Source organism: Ornithodoros turicata, chromosome 9 (assembly GCF_037126465.1).
Source record: "Ornithodoros turicata isolate Travis chromosome 9, ASM3712646v1, whole genome shotgun sequence".
NCBI classification, from domain to species: domain Eukaryota; kingdom Metazoa; phylum Arthropoda; class Arachnida; order Ixodida; family Argasidae; genus Ornithodoros; species Ornithodoros turicata.
The window spans coordinates 28306221-28325400 of NC_088209.1; the positions used below are offsets into that span (position 1 = coordinate 28306221).

Consider the following 19180-nt stretch of genomic DNA (forward strand, 5'->3'; position numbering starts at 1 on the left):
TCAACTGGAATGTGCATGACGCCTATGGAGGCAAAGCAAACTCCCTTCTCGGTATAACATCCATCCGAAGGATCACCTACAAAAAACATTTGGCTAAACACTGAAGAAGTACGTGCCAAAAACTTCACACTTACTTTCCAAGGGTCATTTGCGCAAGCAAGACCATGTCTTTCTCTTTAACATATAACTAGGATTTCTCGTTTTCGGCGATTATAATTTTTGAAACCTCCTGAAATGCAGCAAAGTGCAAAAGCAAATTACAGTGATACAAGCTTGAATTGGCTTATAAAGTTGTGATATAACAGGATGCTTTCTCTTTGTCGTCTATCTTTGCTCTGCCTTGTACGGTACGGATACCGGGATCCCGAAATCCCGAGATTTCGGCATAATTTCATGTCCCGAAATCCTGGGATTTTACGAGGCCAAATCCTGGGATTTTGGGATAATGAATTTAGGCTTTCTGGACAATTAATATGCGGTCGTACGAGTCAAAAGGAAAGAACAATGTCTTACTGACTTTTGATTTCAAGTGGCCCTCCCCTAAAAATGTCATTTGCAATCCCAAACCGAACCATCCTCATCGTCCACGACACGTGACAGACTTTCCCTGCTGACTTATGTGAACCACGCAAGCTATAGCCAAGAACGGCCCTTAGCTTGCATTAAAACACCTACGAAATCTTAAGTCTTCGATCCGTAAGGCCACACTAACTATATTGCAGAATCTCTCTCTTACTGCAGAACTTCTCTTTTAATCCCCATGAATACGTGTGTTTGAAAGTGAGAAGAAAACAACTGAGACAGCCTTTTGAGAAAACTAGATTGGGATGCTCCAGTCCAGAACACAACAATTACTGTGAATGAGTAAAAGCGGAAAAGAGCAAAACGCGCCAGTCCCTGGAACACTCCAGTCTTCTCTCGTGCACTGCTAATTGGAGGAAATATGCTGGGGCGCAGCAACAAGATATTCCATAGTGGACATAGAAGAGACTGCTTCCAACGCAAAGTTGATATTCCAGCACGATGCGAAAGCTCAATATAATACGCGGCTAAACTTTTGCCTGGTTAACAGAGTTATTTTTTTCTTTTCTTTTCGACGCGCGTTTTTTTCCACTAGAACGTTCCGCGGGGATGACAGGAAACGAGCACTGTATTGCAACTTGTGATAGTATGATGGATGCGCAGATGGATGCATTTCTATACTGCATCCTGGGAATAGCTCCAAAAAATCCCGGGATCCACATTTAGAAACCCCAAGTACCTGGCACCGTGAAAACGGTCCGGGATTCTGAACCCTACTTGTAATACCTAGGAAAATATAATCGCTGAAAACGAGAAACCCTGCATATAACCTAACTTCAAAATGAGCAAAGCGAACAAAGAAAATATACTGTAGGGTACAGCATGCATTTCACTCAAGACATGCATGAACATTTGCAATCTTTGAATTTTATTTACCTGCACAAACTTGCTCTCAGCTGACAAGGCATATAAGTATCTGGGATCTCTCAGAGGAATTGTTCAAACAGTGATCACTGCTGATCTGCTATTTTGCTATTAATACCGAACTACGGCTATGTGAATTTGACATCTGCTAAATATGTTGCAAAATGTGCGAATGCTTTCCCTGGTAATGGCACATTCCCATCCTTAAAGGATGCGACCAGATTTGCTCGTGGAGTGGAAGAGGTAGAAATGATCTAACCTAATCATAGCCATGTGCCGAGTAAAACCGAAGGGTTGATTTCCAAAATGCCATACTTTCCCAGAGTTCAGAAAAAAAGAAAAAAAAAGAGTTAGAGGTGTTTAAAGAGTATTTTCTAACAATATCATGAGTGTTGATCGTTTTTCTGCCACACTTTTGAATTCCTATTCTCTGTTTCATACGACGAATGTGAAGTAGTAGTTTGAGAAGTTGAGATGCCCACAAAGCTTGTGTGTGTTTTACGCTGTAACTGGCTGATGGCCACCTAAACTGTGGCACAAAATGACCTAGCTCAGTTTGGAAATCAGCTCTTCAACTCTAAGCAGAAATTCTAATGGTGTCACCACAAAGATTCTGATGGCAGTGGCAAGTTAAATCATGATGGTAGCAACCCGTTTATGAAGCTCCGCACCATCTACCTTCTTTAATATGCAGTAGTAACACGTAAACCTCATGCGTGTGTTCTACCTGGACAGAAAGGCACGCTGTACAATTTGTATGATACAGAAGCACTTAAAGCACTCAACTCTCATAGTATCTATTTTTTCTTAATGTTAAATGGCACATTAATCAAAATTTTCTAGATTTTGTAGGCACCCGTAATTGACCTGAAATCGGCATCAGAATACATGCTGGAAACAAGGAATCTCATTCAGAACACACGATTGTTGCTGATTAACTCCAACCTTCAATTAGCAGCGATAAGCTTTTCTGCATTAAGTAAATACACAGATGCCAATGTTTTCCTTCAAATTTAGTTCAGGAATTGGCATCACCTTGAACGTCATCATCAGAACTTCACAGCCTGAAAAGATAAAAAGTGTCCATTTATCACCTTTTCTGACTTGCAGTATCCCTTTAAAGGACAGAGTATCATCCTTGTGGTGTTCACAGTGATGACACGAAAGCTTACAAAACTGACATGTGGCGAGCAAGCATGTAATACCTGTGCAACACAGGCCAAACAAATGACGTTATTCTCTAATGCCGGTCTCGAATGGCATTATCCACGAAGGTCCGTTTATAATGACATTAAACCCCATGATGTTGATGCCGCCCGCTCACTGGCCAACTAAAATTTATGCCCGTTCAAAAACTTAAAGGTTATCAAACAGGTCGCAAGTGCATGTAATATCCTGAAATTTAACAACTTTCATGCGGATAATCTGCAATATGCCTTAGCAATGTGGTCATGTAAAAGCCATTTGCCAACTGGTACCAATTCAAAACAGACAATATGGCATCTGTTGCATCGAGCTCATCGTCAGCATGTCTACTGTGCGGCACGTGATGGCACTCGAAAGAGCTGAGCGACTTTCGTTTTCAGTTTCATTCACCCGCAGTCGCAAAAATTTTGTTTCTGATTAACGAGGAAATATCTGCACTGCGTAAGTACGAAACCAAACAAACTTGCGGCCATCATTCCGTTTAAGCGATTTCCATTTAACGGGATTCCACTATATATTCTTGCCACCTAAAATTCTGAAATAATCTTGTGCTCCACGGTACAAAGTGGTTTTGTGCAGGGATAAAACTGTTACTCTGCACGGACCATGGAAGCTAGAGTAGGCATTTGATCGGCAAATGAGTTGTGGCGATCTCATTAGGCAGAAACTGTCATTCAGACAAATGTCATTAAATCTCTCTGTGTGGCACTGCACGAATGACATTACAGCGCAAGGGATTAAGCACTTCATTTCATTTTTTGTGCCAGTGTGGCAGGGTTATAACTCTTGCTAAGTGTTCATTATTCCATCCCAAATTGTACTAATGCATTGTCACGACCGAAATTGGTGGAAAACCTGTAAAGAGTCATGCACTATAATACAGTAGAATCTCGATGATACGAATCTCACGGGGTCGCGGAAGAAATTCGTATCAAACTAATTAAACCAAAATAAAAATTGAGGCAAGAAAATACAGTGACTGTCCATTTTCCGTTACTGTCAGTGAAAGAAGTCGGTCGTAACGCTTTTGAGTCTCCATTTTTGGCCAATGCTGCCCAAATACGCGAGATGATTCAAAAGACGTAGCACGTGCTTTCCACCAGCGAGTCGGACAGTGGTCTAAATCGAGCCTCTCCAAAAGCACGCAGGGGTTAGGTGAAGCCGACTTGCGAAATGGTGACGCATAATGTTGCCACAAGTTGTCCTGATACGTTCCCTCCACGTGTTCTGGTCGCTGTTTTCCGCCGGAGTGATGTCACACAGCTTCACGGTTTGTTGTTGTGAGGGAGGTAAAAAGGTCAAAACAGAGATAAGGTGATAAGGTTCCGGGCCGTGCAATCCCTTTGTCCACCACCACCAAAAGGAAAGTCATTGCTTGCATTGCGCTACATGATGTAAGGGAGTCCGTGGTGAGGATCGCGCTCCCTTTTCGAAAGAAGCAGCAGCATGACTCGCGCGTCACGGGGGAACGACCTCTGTCACATCCTCGGCTCGTTCGTATCATCCGTAAAGGCAAAATAACGCGTTTGTATCATCCGAACTCGAATACATGGGAAGAATAGGCATTCCGGCCGGGACCGGAAAAGAATTCGTATCATCCGTGATCGTATCGTCGAGATTCTACTGTATCAGCACAACAATGAGCTGTGACTTGTCTTGCTGTCTGATGAGTGAACAAAACTGTATAACAAACTATTTCCATGAAAGAGCGAACTAGTAAGAGGTGAGCAAGCTGGAATGCCTGTCTCGCCTGTTATATGTCACAAAGACATTCTCTCTCACAAAATTTTGGCACGGTTCAGCTTGACACCCTCACTTGGCAAATCTCGTCACATAAAGGGTACAAACCTAAATTCAAAACGCGTCACTTGTCCATAAACCAAGGCTGCCCGTTCTTCTCACGCCTCCTTGTTAAAATATCACAGCCAGTTTCTGTGACAAGCAGAGTTTGTTCAAACTGGGCAGAACGTCGTCCGTCCCGTGTAACTGCAGTCCAGTTGTCAGGCCATACGTCGTCGTGCCAAGATCCTAGAATGGCAAACGTGTCACACGATGTTGGAAACGACATCGCAAGCCAACCAGTTCTCTCAACAACATGAAACGCACAGATACAACGATAACACACTGAAGTAAAAACAGTCATGCTCAGCCTGTCTCTATGAAAACCTTATAAAAACAGCTAAACTAGCTCAACACAAGGGTATTTATCTGGCACAAACAGCCACAATATTGCTCCAATGCATGAATTTCAAAAGCTGCGGAGGATCACAACGGGGTAAAAACGGGTTTTATCCTAAAACACAGGGCCCTACTTATGCACCTTTGAATTCCTGATATAACGAGACTGCTATAAATAATAACTTTGATGTGGTGCTTAAGTTACAATTTATAAATGCAAATGACTACTGCTTAGTGTGCACCCATGTACTGATCCATGCCCTCACTTCATATAGTTTGGACATATCATGGGTCTTTTTGTGAATAGACTGAACTGCGCAACAGACGATAGTACAAACATTATTTTTACCTTCTGAGATCATTGGTTCAATAGTAAAACAATGTCCAGGCTTCATGATTCCAATGGCTTTGTTTTCTGCAATGCAAATCATGCCTCTTTAGTCATGCTCTTCTCGCATATTAGACATGGTTGTGCAGACAAATTTGTCTCTGTGCACGTACACATAGTAAAGATATGCAAAATTAACAGCATGCAGCACCTCACAAAAGGCATAGACAATGTATTTCAAGCCTGATGACTTACTCGCATAGTGCGGCACACTTGGAGCTGTGTGAAACAACCTGCAATGAAATGATTGCGTAAATGCGAAGGAACAGCCAAATATACTATTGCAATGTCTGACGTCATCTGTCATGAATACAGTGAAAAGAAGTATCCAGAAGTTATAGCAAACTATGCACGAGTGTGATATAACTCGTGCAGGTATCCGCGAGGGTTGGACCTGACAATCCACTAGCTGGCAACTTAATGTGTTTAGGAGAGCATCTGTTGCCATACAGCGAAGTATATGTGCTGAAATTTATGGTGCGTGCTCGCAATGAAAAATTATTTACGTATGGGGGTTAAAAATACAACATTTTCTTGTTGCCCCAATGATGTCCGTACAATTTTTATAAAACTACTGAAGTTTGCCATGTAGTGTCTGACGAAAGATTGGAAGTCACTGAAAAGGTTAGCCAGCTGTAGCACTCGAACCCATATCTTCTGGATTACTGGTCCAGGGCTCTACCTTGTGTTCGTCCCCTATTCTGTGTTCCAGCCTCAGAACATTAACTTCCATCGTGTTCATAGTATCTGACAATTGATGACAATATCGCGGAATCCGGAATTCATCGCGGAATCCCTTATTTTTTAGAGGCGTGCGGATATTCGAGTTATCCAATTCGAATCAAATATCGGTCACTCGAAGTATTTTATTCGCGAATCGAATACCCAATATCCGACTATTCTCCGAATACGAACGACACCTCCCGAAAGTGGGCTTCACCTGAAGCTTCCCTGCATGAGGTGAAGCCTGCTTTACAAAACTGCCCATGCTGCAGGACCAGCACAGACAGCTTAAGATAATGTTAGCTCAAGTTTATGGTGCATAATTCGCCTGAGGGAGGGGTGGCATCCCTCCCGTTTGCAGTTTAGCGGTGACAGTGGGGGATTTCGATTTGATGTCTGGGAGTTTGCCTTTAAAGACTCAAACAATGCCTACAGCCCAGAAACAAAAAGGGTGTCCTGTAACTTCCACAAGGCATGTATTGTAAGCTCCTTCCTATGATCTTCCTATGAAGTTGCTATAAACTCTGTAGGTGCTGAAAGATCTTTCAGCAGGTATGAAATGATTGCAGGTGACAGACTTTTGTCTTTGTCAGAGGAGAAATCTCGTGTATGTAATGCTGAGCCAAAACAGTGCCTTTTTATAAAATATTTTTGTCCCCACATTATTTTCTTGGATAAAGTGCTTCCCATTTCAAGCTGCCGTTGACTGCTTGCCGCGGAAAATTGCGAAATTTACAAGATGGTGCCGCAGAATTTTGAATTTGTCGCAGCAGAAAACCATGGGCCTTATTCATATATGAATGTACGCACCTGCAGAGCAGGTGAACATACAATGAAGGTATGATGAAGGAGATGAAGGTACGCAAAGCAGGAGAAGCACCTGCTCTGCATGTGCCCTTTGTGCAATACATATTGCTAGTATATTACCTGTGGATGCCATGCCCGCAGTAGCTACGGACGACAGAGAAGCCATGGGACTGTGCATGTTTCTGGATGATGCCTCCAATCTCACGATAACGCATACCGGGAATCACTGTACCGGTAAAAATGCCACACTGTAATAATGAAGCAACAATAGTTTGTATGCAAATGCAAATACAAAAGGAGCAAGGGAAACACACAAACCAGCAGCAATGGCTTTAGACAAGCATTCGTGGGTGACTTGCACCAGTTTCTGAGCCTGTGGATCAACGTTGCCGACAAAGATTGTTTCGTTCAGGTCTCCATGAAAGCCACGGTGATAGACCGTTATGTCCACTGAAAGAAGGTGTTACATATCCACTTCCGCCACAACCACAGAGTGGTCTCTTATACGCAATACTGCCATAGAGGTTTACCATTTAAAAGGTCGCCATCTTCAAGGGGTCTCATGTCCGGTATGCCGTGACATATCACTTCGTTCACTGACCTAGAGGATACACAAAGTGCAGCATCCTTGAACGTGTGCCAAGCGGCAAGAGCACATCACAATAAGTGAATATAGAGGGTACCACCTATAACTAGAGCCTGAAGTTTTAGGGTTTAACCCGATTCTTCCCCGAATTGGAGGTTGCCTCTTTAGGGTGAAACCTGATTTTTACCCGGCAGATTGCCCTCATGGACACGTCTGTAGAATGCACTCCAACTTGTTTGGCAGCAAATGCAGCTACATTACCAGTTGTACCAAACCAGTACAAGTTTGGTTTGAGTAACTGAACCCAATTCCTCCCCAAATTTAGCATACTGGAAGCTTTTTCCACCCAAATTCGCATGAATTTAGAGCGCATGTTTATTTACCTGATTTTTACCCCCCCTTTTTTTCCGAATTTGGAAAAACATATTTCCTGAAAACTTTAGGCTCTTCCTCTCACTATCGGGATGAACTCCAGCCCAGCCCAAAGGCCAATTGCAACGTTTATTTGTCGTTCCTTTACTGTTGTTGTCTGAGGTGCCTATTATTTATTTATTTATGATTGTACCTCAAGTGCCCTCGCGGGGCGTTACATGAGGGGGGAACAAACGCACACATGAACATACAAGAACATATGCTAAATGCACATAAGAACAAGGACTTGCGGTAGTGGCGGCAAGATCAAAAACCGAAGTATGTAGACAACAGCGTCAGAGACTGAGACGAGGGACTGGGGGAGGTCACTCCAAGCAGCAATAGTATGGGGAAAATAAGAATACAAAAAATAAGAAGTAAGACATGTTATGGGCATTACTTTACATGTATGATCACACCTGGCTGAGATGTAATGAGCTGGGGCAACAGAGGAGGGACAGATAGAAGAGTTGTAATAGAATTTATGAAAAAGACAAGACGAAAGAAAGTTCTACGAAGCGAGAGCAGAGGCAAATGAATTGACGACTTGAGAGGTGTTATTAACGGCACAACATACCAAATACTGCATCAGCGATAATGAGTGAATGCAAATTATAGAAGAAAAAAAAAGTGAACAGGCAGGGCATACAACTACAAGCACAAAACAACCAACAAAGCATTTCGCATATCAGTTGAGTGAGATCATAACGTTACGTAATTGTTTGAACACGTACGTACGTGTTTGAAATCCAGACCTACCAAAGCAGCTTCAATGTGTTGTTACGTAACGTTTAGAGTGTGCCAAGTTAACAGAACAGTAGTGACTATTGCTATGTGCGAGTTCAAGACTAGGACCCAAAACTAGCTCACCAAACATTTAGCTAATGGTAGCCAAACCTCCATGAAAATATTGCAGAAAATTATATGAATATTATACAGAACATACAAAATTACACGTCTCCGCATGAGGTGGGAAAAGCCGTTGTAGCCATGAATATCTAAATGTCACAGCTCATGAACAACAAATAAAGGAAAGTGGCAAAGGTTAACAATTGTTGCATGAAACTATAAACAACAGAAGTGCATTCTACCAGCTAGCTTGTATGCCATATAAACAAATCATCATCTGTTGACATTGACTGCAGTGCTCTTTTCTGCACTGTTTGGAGTAGACATCGTTTAGTTCACATTTGGCAGTACAAAAATGCAGATGACCTTCACAATGTCAACTGGTACGTACGTGCAACATGATTTTGGAAACTTGTAGTAGTTCAGCGGTGATGGATAGCATTCACGTTCAACAGATGCCTGGAATGAAACACAATGTGCAGGGGTTATTCATTTGGAAACAGTGACGATAATTGCTGTGATATCTGTAATGGGATACGCAGTGATCATTAGTATGATCATTGCAAAAAAAAAGAAAAGAGGGTCGAGCTCACCTCGTGCACCAGACGATCAATTTCGTCGGTGGTCACACCAATATCCGCAGCTCCCAAAGCCACATCGAGGACCTCCCTCGCAAGCTGCGTAAAAACATATAGAGCTATTTAATCGCCATGAGTGATGTTGTTTCGAAGGTAATCACTACTGTACTCTCATGTCTGGTCAAAATCATGGAAAAAATAGAAAAATCAAGGTCTGGATTTTTGCTCCAGCAATTTATCATTCCAGATTGTTTTCCCTTTGCCTCACAACAAGATCCTTTAATCAGTGAGGAAACGAAATGCTGTGCTGTTGCTTAGAAACACGCACTTCTATTCAATGACACGATCAGGGCCATACAGTTCCCCCAAGACAGATTACGGCGTTCCCCCGACTGCCAAAGTCTTGTTTCCAAACGCCACGAACAAGATGGCGCATATTTCCTTCAATTCGAAATGAAATGTTCTTATGAGGTATAATGTCCTGCTCAATGTCTCGAGTTTTTCTGGTGAATATTTCCACTTTGCTTCTCATTATATCTTGTCAGTTTGTACTGACCCTCGAACCACTGCACTCAGTGTCACCTGCATCCAAAACTGTGCACACACAACAGAGCATCGAAATCTCTTCAAAACAAATATCGTTGTGTGCCCGTCTGGCAGACATATTATAATGGACTACAATACCTTTGATGCCAAACGAACACCTTCAATCTCTTCGTCATCCAGTACTTTGATGTGAGTGGAACCTTTCACGGCTTGTTCACTCAATGGGTAACCTGCGCATTCAACGTCAATATGTGGGTTTGTGAACCAAGTCAAAAACCTGTCAACTCAAACTCTAAGCAATGGACGCACACCTTAGTGCACATCGAAGCATAGGGACACATACCTTCGGGATGATCCGCGTAATCAGGGCGCATGATATGATCCGGTACTTCACGTTTCGGGGACTATAAATGGGGAAACAAATGCATTTACGTTACGCAGAACAGAAACGTTATCACGGCGCATAAGATTTCAAACTTCAATACCAGTGGATACGGTCTTAGCTTTCCGGAAAAAGTGTAAGATGGCCATGGATTATAAGGGGCTTTACTTGTTTCTGAAACAGCAGCAAGATGAAGTGTGATGAAAGGAAATGTGAGCCTGCACTGCATCTCAAATGCGCAATCGCCCAATACTTACTGACACTCTTGTGCACTATTTTATGGGCATCCCAATTTCCCTTGAAGCAAGCCTGCACAGAAATCGTGACTCAGAATGATGGTACACTCTGTACTCGTTCGAGAACGAAATCATTATGTGACCAATCCAATAATAAGTCGACAACTGCGCGATACTCTCTGGCCTTGATCGTATACCACTATGCCACTTAATTTAGGACTTTAACCACACACGGTACCATGATCGATTCCACGTTGAGTGACCACATTGTCTGCTTTTATGTTGAGACAACAACTATACGAGCGACAGTATTCGAAAAATAGTCGGAAGTGAGCAGCGTGAACGAGCTTAAAACACGTGCGTGGTATGCTCTTAACGCAGTGTAATTACTGGTTTGACAAATAATTACCTGTGAGCAGAAGTAAGAGCCCTTGATCCCAAGCTTTATGCAAGTGGGACACTGTAATTTTGCCGAACTATTACACCCCAAACTCCCACAAATGTTATGTAAAACCTCTTCTTGCACCCCCTCCATTCCGATGGCAGCCATTTTCGTACAACCCCGATCTGGCCGCCACCTGGAGCAGCGCTCCTTTCAAAAAAATTTACGGTCGCTAGCGTGTGATGTTATGCTGATTGTTGCGCAACACCAAAGTTGTTGTTTAGTGTTGAGATTACGTTATTGACAAATCTTCCAGAACAGGAAACATGGCTGGAACGTGATAGCTGATAACCTCATGTTGGATAACCTTGACCGCATGTGTAGCATTTGTGCACACGGCCCGAAACTGTAAACAATCAAATATACAGCCAGCCAATGAGTCCCTATCGTGAGCCCGGCAAAAGACCTAGCATCTAGCCAGAGGACGGCTCACTGCTTGTCGCTGCAACATCACTCCCTCACTCTTTTTTTAGTTTCGCCAAGTAACAAGTATCAGGACGATGCCGGACTCATTAGATTCCACCAGTGGCATGGTGAGTTGCTATCTGGATAAGCTTCGAAACCTAGTCATGCGCAGAAACGATGATAAGCGCAGGGAAACTACCCAAGCAGCACAATGTACAGAAAGTCGAGTGCAATAGGGGTGGTCGGTATATGTCTTATCAGAGTACTGCAGTTTCACGAATCTGTTCAAGGCATTCTACCTACCCGTCCCAAGCAACTACCCAAGCAGCACAATCTACTGAAAGTCGAGTGCAATAGGGGTGGACGGTATGTGTCTTATCAATGTTCTTTAGTGTCACGAGTCTGTTCAAGGCCTTCCACCTACCCGTCCACCCCTATTGCACTCGACTTTCAGTACATTGTGCTGCTTGGGTAGTTTAGTGTGCATGTCAAAAACGAGGAACCGGCGATGGCGTTGTCGGTGGCTGGAACAGAGCTCTATGCAACAGACCACGTTGATGGCAGGTTGGAAGATTTGGAAAAGGACCCAACATATGTGGCAGCGCAGTAAAAATAGTTACGGTCTTGAGGTACCTGCAAGGAGACGCGCCATTTATCGTATCAAAAGTCGACATGGTATCAGCTCCTCCGGGGAGGATCAAAGGATTTTTCTGATGAGGGGTCCAGTCTAGGACATCATGGTGCATACATTGCCTAAGGTCAATCGGAGCACTTGGTGACGACAGAGATTGAAGGGGGAGAGCAGGTGTCTTTATCACGTTCTTCACTGTCGCTACCAGGTGCTTCAATTCATCTAAGGCGGTGTATGCAGAATGCCGTCTTAGACTGTAAGTACTAGGTTACAGTTCTTGGACATGGCACATGCTGCAAACTGCTATGCTGCTGCAAAGATGCAAATATTTTTGACTATTCCATTTGTACCCCTGAGTACAGGGGTGTGTCTTACCCCTGTTCCCTCCAACTGCATATTAAAATTGTTCTTTCACAGACTTCATGCTCAGGCACACGTTATGCAAAACACTCAAAATCTGTAAGCTTTTTAGCTTTTTTTAATTTTTTTTTTGCCCAGGAACTGATGGAATTTGGTCCTGGGCTACTTTCTAGTCCACATGTCATGAGAAGGGCTCCTCTCTGCATGACCATGATGCTGGTTGTTTAGTGAAGATGAGACAACTGATGTTCTGAGGCTGGAACAAATGAACAATAAGAACACATGACGTACATACATGAACAATATGACGCACCCTGGAAGTCGCTGAGAAGGCGTGTTAGCTTAGCTCAATTGGTAGAGCCCTGGACCGGTAATCCAGAAGATGTGGGTTCGAGTCCTACAGCTGGCTAACCTTTTCAGTGACTTTCATCTTTCATTGTTTAGTGAAATAGTGTTGGCCAGGTCAATTTGTTTGTTGTAAAATGCTTTGTTACCATGTCTGTGAAAGGCAACAGGATTTCATTCGTGCTAGCTACGGATGCCTTGCTCCTGCAGAGAAATCGGCAAATTGCATAGGCATAACTGTTCTTAATCCTAATCTCCCCCTCCCCCAATATGTTAGGTTTCCTGTTACCGAACTCAAGATTGGTGCTTTTTTGTTTCAGCCTATTTACTGTAAGGCAGCTGTGGCATGGGAGCCTTCTGAACCATTAAAGATTGAAACCGTAGAGGTTGGTGTGCCTCAGGCGGGAGAGGTGCGAATAAAGGTGTGTACAACCCTCGTTTTTACCTATGCTAAATTTATGGGAGAGAAGTGTTCATTGGCGATACAGGGGGTTCCATGCCATTTCAGGTTCTGTTCACCGGTGTATGCCACACAGACTCCACTACCCTAGAAGGCCTTGACCCAGAAGGGGTGTTCCCCTGCATCCTTGGTCATGAGGGTGCTGGAATTGTAGAAAGCGTGGGACCTGGCGTAACTGGCTTTAAGACAGGTACATTTTGTGACCTACACCCATTGTTTGATGTGAAGGGTGATGAAAGCGCTCACAATTGGATCGTTCAAACAGCTAGCGGGCCGCATAAATTTGCCGTTTGCGTCAGGTACACATCCTGAATATGTAGTCAAAAATGTTACTTTCTGTGTATTTCTCCCTGAGTTGAAAATATATGCTGATCAACATGTACTGCTCAATCCAAGAAGTAGATTTTTGTCCCCACATTGACATAGTACTTGAAGTAGTAACCTGGATTGAGGAGTCTTTAAGTATTGACAGTGTTCTTCTTTTCCTGCAGGAGATCATGTGATTCCCCTGTACATTCCGCAGTGCAGGGAGTGCAAGTTCTGCAAGCACCCAAAGACAAACCTTTGTTCTAAAATAAGGTACTGACATGGCCACCTTATAGTGCTCAATACAGGGGGGGTTCACAGCAGAACGAAGTACGTTTGGTCTTCAAAGAATTGCATTGTAACAATATGCACTATTGTGTTGGGACATTGTGCTTTTGTATTCATCTTTACTTACTCTTGTAGGTTTAGCATGGACGCATAGTTGCAACATCACTGTGAGCCAAGATGTGACACATTAACAAGTGTAATGAATGCACTCAGAAAGCATAAATTTGTGCCTAGTCTGTTGTAAAAGAACATGTTGTTACTCAAAAAGCTCCTGACGAAGCCATTTGTGGCAGCATAGACCATTATATTTAGAGCCTGAAGTTTTAGGGCTTAACACGTTTCTTCCCCGAATTTGCACCCTTGAACGTTGCCTCTTTAGGGTGAAACCCGATTTTTACCCGGCAAATTACCCTGTCTGAAGCGTCTGTAGGAATGCACAGCTGTTTTGGCAGCAAATGCAATTACATCACTGTTTGTACCAAACCAGTACAGTTCGTATGGGTAATAGAGCCCGATTTCTTCCTGAATTTAGCATACCGGAAGTTTTTCCACCCAAATTCGCATGAATTTAGAGCACATATTGATTTCCCCGATTTTGACCCCCGATTTGGGAAAAAAATATTTCGCGAAAACATCAAGCTCCAAGTACATTATATGTCACGCATTTGTATCATGCAAAGTCAATGTCTACACAGACATGTGCATTGCTTTTCAGAGGAACACAGGGTCGTGGTGTGATGCCTGACGGCACCACTAGGTTCACGTGTAAGGACACCAAGATCTTCCACTTCATGGGGACTAGCACATTCAGCGAGTACACTGTCGTTGCTGCGATATCGCTGTGTAAGGTATGGATAACGTTTGCACTTTGGGTTATTTGTTATGTTCTCTGTGTATGTGTATATATACTGTGAATGAAGAAATATTTTCATCGCCGTACAGATAAACCCTGCTGCGCCATTGGACAAAGTTTGCCTCCTTGGATGCGCTGTTTCCACAGGTTATGGGGCGGCCTTAAATGCTGTGGACATTAAAAAAGACAGCACGGTTGCCATATGGGGCCTGGGAGCTGTCGGACTTTCAGTGGCAATGGGTGCAAAGCAGAAGGGTGCGAAGACCATCATTGGTATAGATATTAATGAAGACAAGTTTGCCAAAGGTAGAGGTCCTACTATACTTTGTTTTTAGCGTAGAACCAAATTAGGTGAAAAAAAATCTTTTTTTTTCTCAGCTAAGTTGTTTGGTTGCACGGAATTTGTGAATCCGAAAAAGTTGGACCAGCCTATTGCGGCTCATCTGATACAGAAGACGGACGGGGGCTTGGACTTCACATTTGAGTGCATTGGAAATGTCCAAACTATGGTAAGTGAATTCACGTCCAAGTTGCTTATACCTGAAAGTATAGAGCCACATCTGAACCTTAAACCACTCACTGCGAGGGATGATGTTACGAATGCAGCAATATTTTTGTCTTTAATGTGGCATCAAACAACTTTGAGCATGCATGTGTTGTGTTCCGAATGATGAGCACAGGGAGACTAAGGTGCTTTATCTGGGCTACTCCCGCCATTGTTGTAGGTTTGACAGAGGCCATATTTACACCAGGCTCTGCGTTCCCAATTCCCAATCATTATCATCGTTAAGTGGTTGTTGTCTTCGCTTGTATTCCCAGTGTTGTGCGAGGGGTAGTATGAAACGAAATAACACTTAACAAAGTATACATGTATTTTTTTTTAAGACTATGATTTTCTGAAGATCTTGTAGCTTTTATAGACTCTGTTACAGTCAAAACTGAATGAAAGCTAATATGAAAGCGAATTGTCATATTAACGAAAACCACGTGTTACGAGTCGTACCACGCCCTTTACGTAAGCTTCGAAAAGTAGAAAATTATGCAAACTGGCGTAAGGAGGCATTTTAAAACAATGTGTAGCACGTTATTTTCTCGAAAAAGTCCGATAAATATGTTTGCTTAGTGTAATTCTCAATCTGACGCGTATCCGCTTCTTCATTTCGTCAATCAGCTCTGTTCATTTGCGCTTGTTCTCAGACATGTTCGATGAATGCCGTATGACTGCAGCTCAACTCTGACCAATATGACAAAGGACACTGCTCTTTTAAGCGTGTCAGACAGGGGCCATCATGAGTCACCCCGAAATTGGGCCCCCGTTTTGGCCGTTATTGGTCAGGAGAACCGCCAGTTCAGTGACTAACGGTTGTAGTAACGAGGGTAAAGTACATGTGTTCTCCCCCTGGTTATGCTGAAAATACCGGTCATTGTAATATAAAAGGGAGTGTCACGTTAAAGGGAGTGTCACGTTAACGCAAAAGAGCTAATGCGGAGGCCATTGAGAGGGAACGGTTCCCGAGAAAAATGGTTGTAAAGCGGGGACGTTGTATTAATGAGTGTCATATATTAACGAGGTTCGACTGTATTTATATATGGATGCTTTTATTTCCTGAATTTCCCACCTTTGCTTTTATAACTAAGAGATATGTGCTGAAAAATGCAATGTTGTACCTCAGAGGGATGCTTTGGAGTCATGCCACAAAGGCTGGGGAGAATCTGTCATTCTCGGTGTCGCAGCAAGTGGTAAAGAAATTTCTACAAGGCCATTTCAGTTGGTGACTGGTCGTGTTTGGCGAGGATGTGCTTTTGGAGGTAGGTGTTTGAACAATGCAACTGTCAATATATAAAGGACGGTTATTCTTCTTCTTATTTTCAAGAAGAAGGGATTCTTCTTAAAGGAAGGAAGGAATGTTAGCTACCCATGACTCACAACTAATTCCTTTAGATTAATCTCTGCAGATTAACTTCCGCACTGACAACTGTACAGCAAAATGATTTTGTTCGTGACTCTTCATTTTCTTGAGAGGCGGAACGTCTCTGAACATTATTTTTCTGTCATCGTAATTCTTAGTTGCGTACTGTATTGTTTGTTAAAACGCTTTGCATATTAGTTTAGGTGACATACTTTTACATATGATGGCACGATTTTGCCAACACTTTCACTCACTATGTAAGTGTGCCTTTCTAGGGTGGAAGAGTGTGGACAGTGTCCCCAAACTAGTCGATCTTTATATGAAAAAAGGGATCATGCTCGATGAGTTTATCACGCACACAGTAAAGATTGAAGAAGTCGCTGAAGCCTTCAACCTGATGTATGCAGGCACTGCGTAAGTACATTAACTGTTCATACTTAGAGCCTGAAGTTTTAGGGTTTAACCCGATTGTTTCCTGAATTTGGACCCTGAATTGAAGGTTGCCTCTTTAGAGTGAAACCCGATTTTCTACCAGGCAAATTGCCCTCACTGAGACGTCTGGAGGGATGCACACTAACTTGTTTGGCAGCAAACACAGTTACATCGCCATTTGTACCAAACCAGTTCAGTTAGTTTGAGTAACTGAGCCGGATTTCTCCCCGAATAAAGCGTACTCGAAGTTTTTCCACCCGAATTCGCATGGATTTAGAGCACATGTTTATTTACCCGATTTTTACTCCCCGAATTTAGAAAAAAATATTTCCCAAAAACGCTCTATTCATGCTTCACTGCACTGGCCAATAGCACGTTATTAATGATAATGTTCTCAACTGTCTCCCTTCACCCTTCTCACTGCTTCGGAATACACTCTTGTTCCACTTATCCAGATACTGTAAGACAACCAGATGACATGTTATCTTTAAAAAAAAAAAAAAAAACTGCCCCATTTTCATTAGAACTGCACTCAGTAATTCAGTGTCTGTATCTGGACATAGAACACTGAGGGCATTCTGGATATCCGAAAGGTACACTCTTAGAAATGAACTTCACCGCATTGCATGCTCCTACCCAACCATCATCTCAACTGACATGGTTATCTACCATGATTTCTTTAAAATGGGAGGTGTACGCCTTTTTTGTGACACTTATGCTGTTCATAATTGAACCTCTGTATGCAATAAAAAAGAATCGAAGATCGAAGAAAATCGAAATATCCCAAACTGAGAAAATGGGCCTGATCTGATCGTCCGTCCCACTGACACACATGCATTTCCTGTTTCTTACCCTCCTGTAGCAGGCCAATAAGTTGCAATACGGTCTGAAATTTTCTTCGCCAGGTACATACTGGTATGTCATTGCAGCAAAAATAGTAAAAAGGGGCAACACCCAAGCTCATTGCCAGCCAGGTGCTCAGTGTCCTTAATCCTTCGCCCTTGAGCCCTAATTCCCCGAACGTCTTTGGCCTTTTTGTGCTTTGTACATAACTGGCCGCTGTGTCCATTCATATGTTGTGCTACGTCATCTGTATGTCTGCCTGAACTTTTCTAGCCACCTCCTTTGTAGCACATTTATTTGTGTTCTTCTCAGCCCTCACCCTCTACTCTTTTGTGACTTGGGTTTGATATATTCTTGACCATTTGTGGCAGGTGCTCAAATTTGAAGAAGTGCAGCCTACTGCACGAAAGCCTCGTCTTTTTCGCAAATTAAACCGTTTAATGCTCTCAGCCGTTTCCTCTTTACTTGTAAAAAGGGGGATAAGTCGACTTAACCCCTTATTGCATACAGAGCTTCAATTGTCACAGAAAAGGCATATGCCTCCCATTTTCAACAGATCAGGGCAGATAACGATATCATTCGATATTATAGTTAGCTAGGAGCGTGCTATGCAATGGAGTTCATTTCCAAGAGAGTGTTACGACCCCTGTTGTGCCATCTCTCTCAAGCCAGACTGAGTCAGTGAGAGCATCTGTCTCTCACTGACTGGGTTATTCATCGGACAGTTTCATACTTTACTTGTAAAATTCTGTTCCTGAGAGTCACCAGGGTCACTGCTTGTGGCAAGAGGTGGGCAAACTGATAGATGGTGAGCACAGCTAATCATTAGAGGTGACAAATGTCTCGAAGTCACTGTGCACCAGCATAAAATGTTCTGCTTCCTCCTTGTGTGGTGGCAGTGAGTATGAGATATAAAAATTTGTTTCACAATTACGCAAAATAAGGTTTAATTCAGCCCTGTTAACTTCCTTTGCCTGTGACGTCTTGGCTTGGGTCGTGCCCAATGGCTGTCTTGTAGCGTTCCTTTCGTGAAAGGGTTGTTGCAGCTGACATGATCGTGGCACATAGAGTGTGCTTACAGTGTACTTTTTGAAATGTCTGATTCTAGCTCTACTAATTCATTATGGTGTTGTCTTATTACAGTGTCAGGACAGTGGTCAGCTTCTGAAGGAATTTCGGTATGAAGCTCCAGTTTTCACTATCCCCTTTCCTAACATTTATTCAAATAAATGCTCCTTGTTGCTATACTGCTGTGTTCGGTCCTGATGAAAAATATGCTAGCATATAATTCAGGTATAAAATGTTGAGGAAATGCCATATAAAATTTTTGATCAGTACACACTGACAGAACCGGGAACAAGTGTGTCAACTCAGTTGAAGCTGCTACGTTCGGTAAACTGGAATGAAACAGTAAGTTTCACATGCACAATGATGATGATGACGACGACGGGAAGTCTGCCCAGGGCACACACTAACCCCCCCCCCCTTGTCCTCAACTCCTTCCTGCTGTCCTCTCTCCATCTGTCCACATCTGTATGCCGTTCATAGCCACAGTTGCTTCACAGCACT

General features: G+C 42.9%; 2 protein-coding genes across 6 annotated transcripts; one reads left to right on the plus strand and one right to left on the minus strand.

Annotated features, from left to right (window-relative positions):
- Positions 1-1429: 1429 nt before the first annotated feature.
- On the minus strand, positions 1430-11040 carry LOC135368509 (methionine aminopeptidase 1-like). 2 transcript variants are annotated; one of them, XM_064601853.1, is made up of 14 exons: positions 10746-11040; positions 10358-10409; positions 10204-10274; positions 10062-10122; positions 9857-9948; positions 9188-9271; positions 8986-9053; positions 7279-7349; positions 7067-7198; positions 6869-6974; positions 5414-5451; positions 5180-5245; positions 4501-4680; positions 1430-2510 (listed from the first exon to the last, which is right to left on the minus strand). In XM_064601853.1, exons 1-13 carry the CDS (start codon positions 10884-10886, stop codon positions 4517-4519), a joined length of 1146 nt encoding a protein of 381 aa, XP_064457923.1. In that variant the 5' UTR covers positions 10887-11040; the 3' UTR covers positions 1430-2510; positions 4501-4516. The 2 variants fall into 2 exon arrangements, with proteins under 2 accessions (XP_064457923.1, XP_064457924.1); XM_064601854.1 differs by lacking the exon at positions 10746-11040 and adding an exon at positions 10575-10671.
- Positions 10994-18858, plus strand: LOC135368508 (alcohol dehydrogenase class-3-like). Of its 4 annotated transcripts, none has more exons than XM_064601850.1 (10): positions 10994-11311; positions 12840-12941; positions 13028-13169; positions 13471-13558; positions 14289-14421; positions 14516-14732; positions 14805-14935; positions 16100-16235; positions 16612-16750; positions 18755-18858. In XM_064601850.1, the coding sequence occupies exons 1-10, from the start codon at positions 11279-11281 to the stop codon at positions 18777-18779; spliced, it is 1146 nt and encodes a 381-aa protein (XP_064457920.1). In that variant the 5' UTR covers positions 10994-11278; the 3' UTR covers positions 18780-18858. The 4 variants fall into 4 exon arrangements, with proteins under 4 accessions (XP_064457920.1, XP_064457921.1, XP_064457919.1 ...); XM_064601851.1 differs by lacking the exon at positions 10994-11311 and adding an exon at positions 11368-11424; XM_064601849.1 differs by lacking the exon at positions 10994-11311 and adding an exon at positions 11578-11812.
- Positions 18859-19180: the final 322 nt, after the last annotated feature.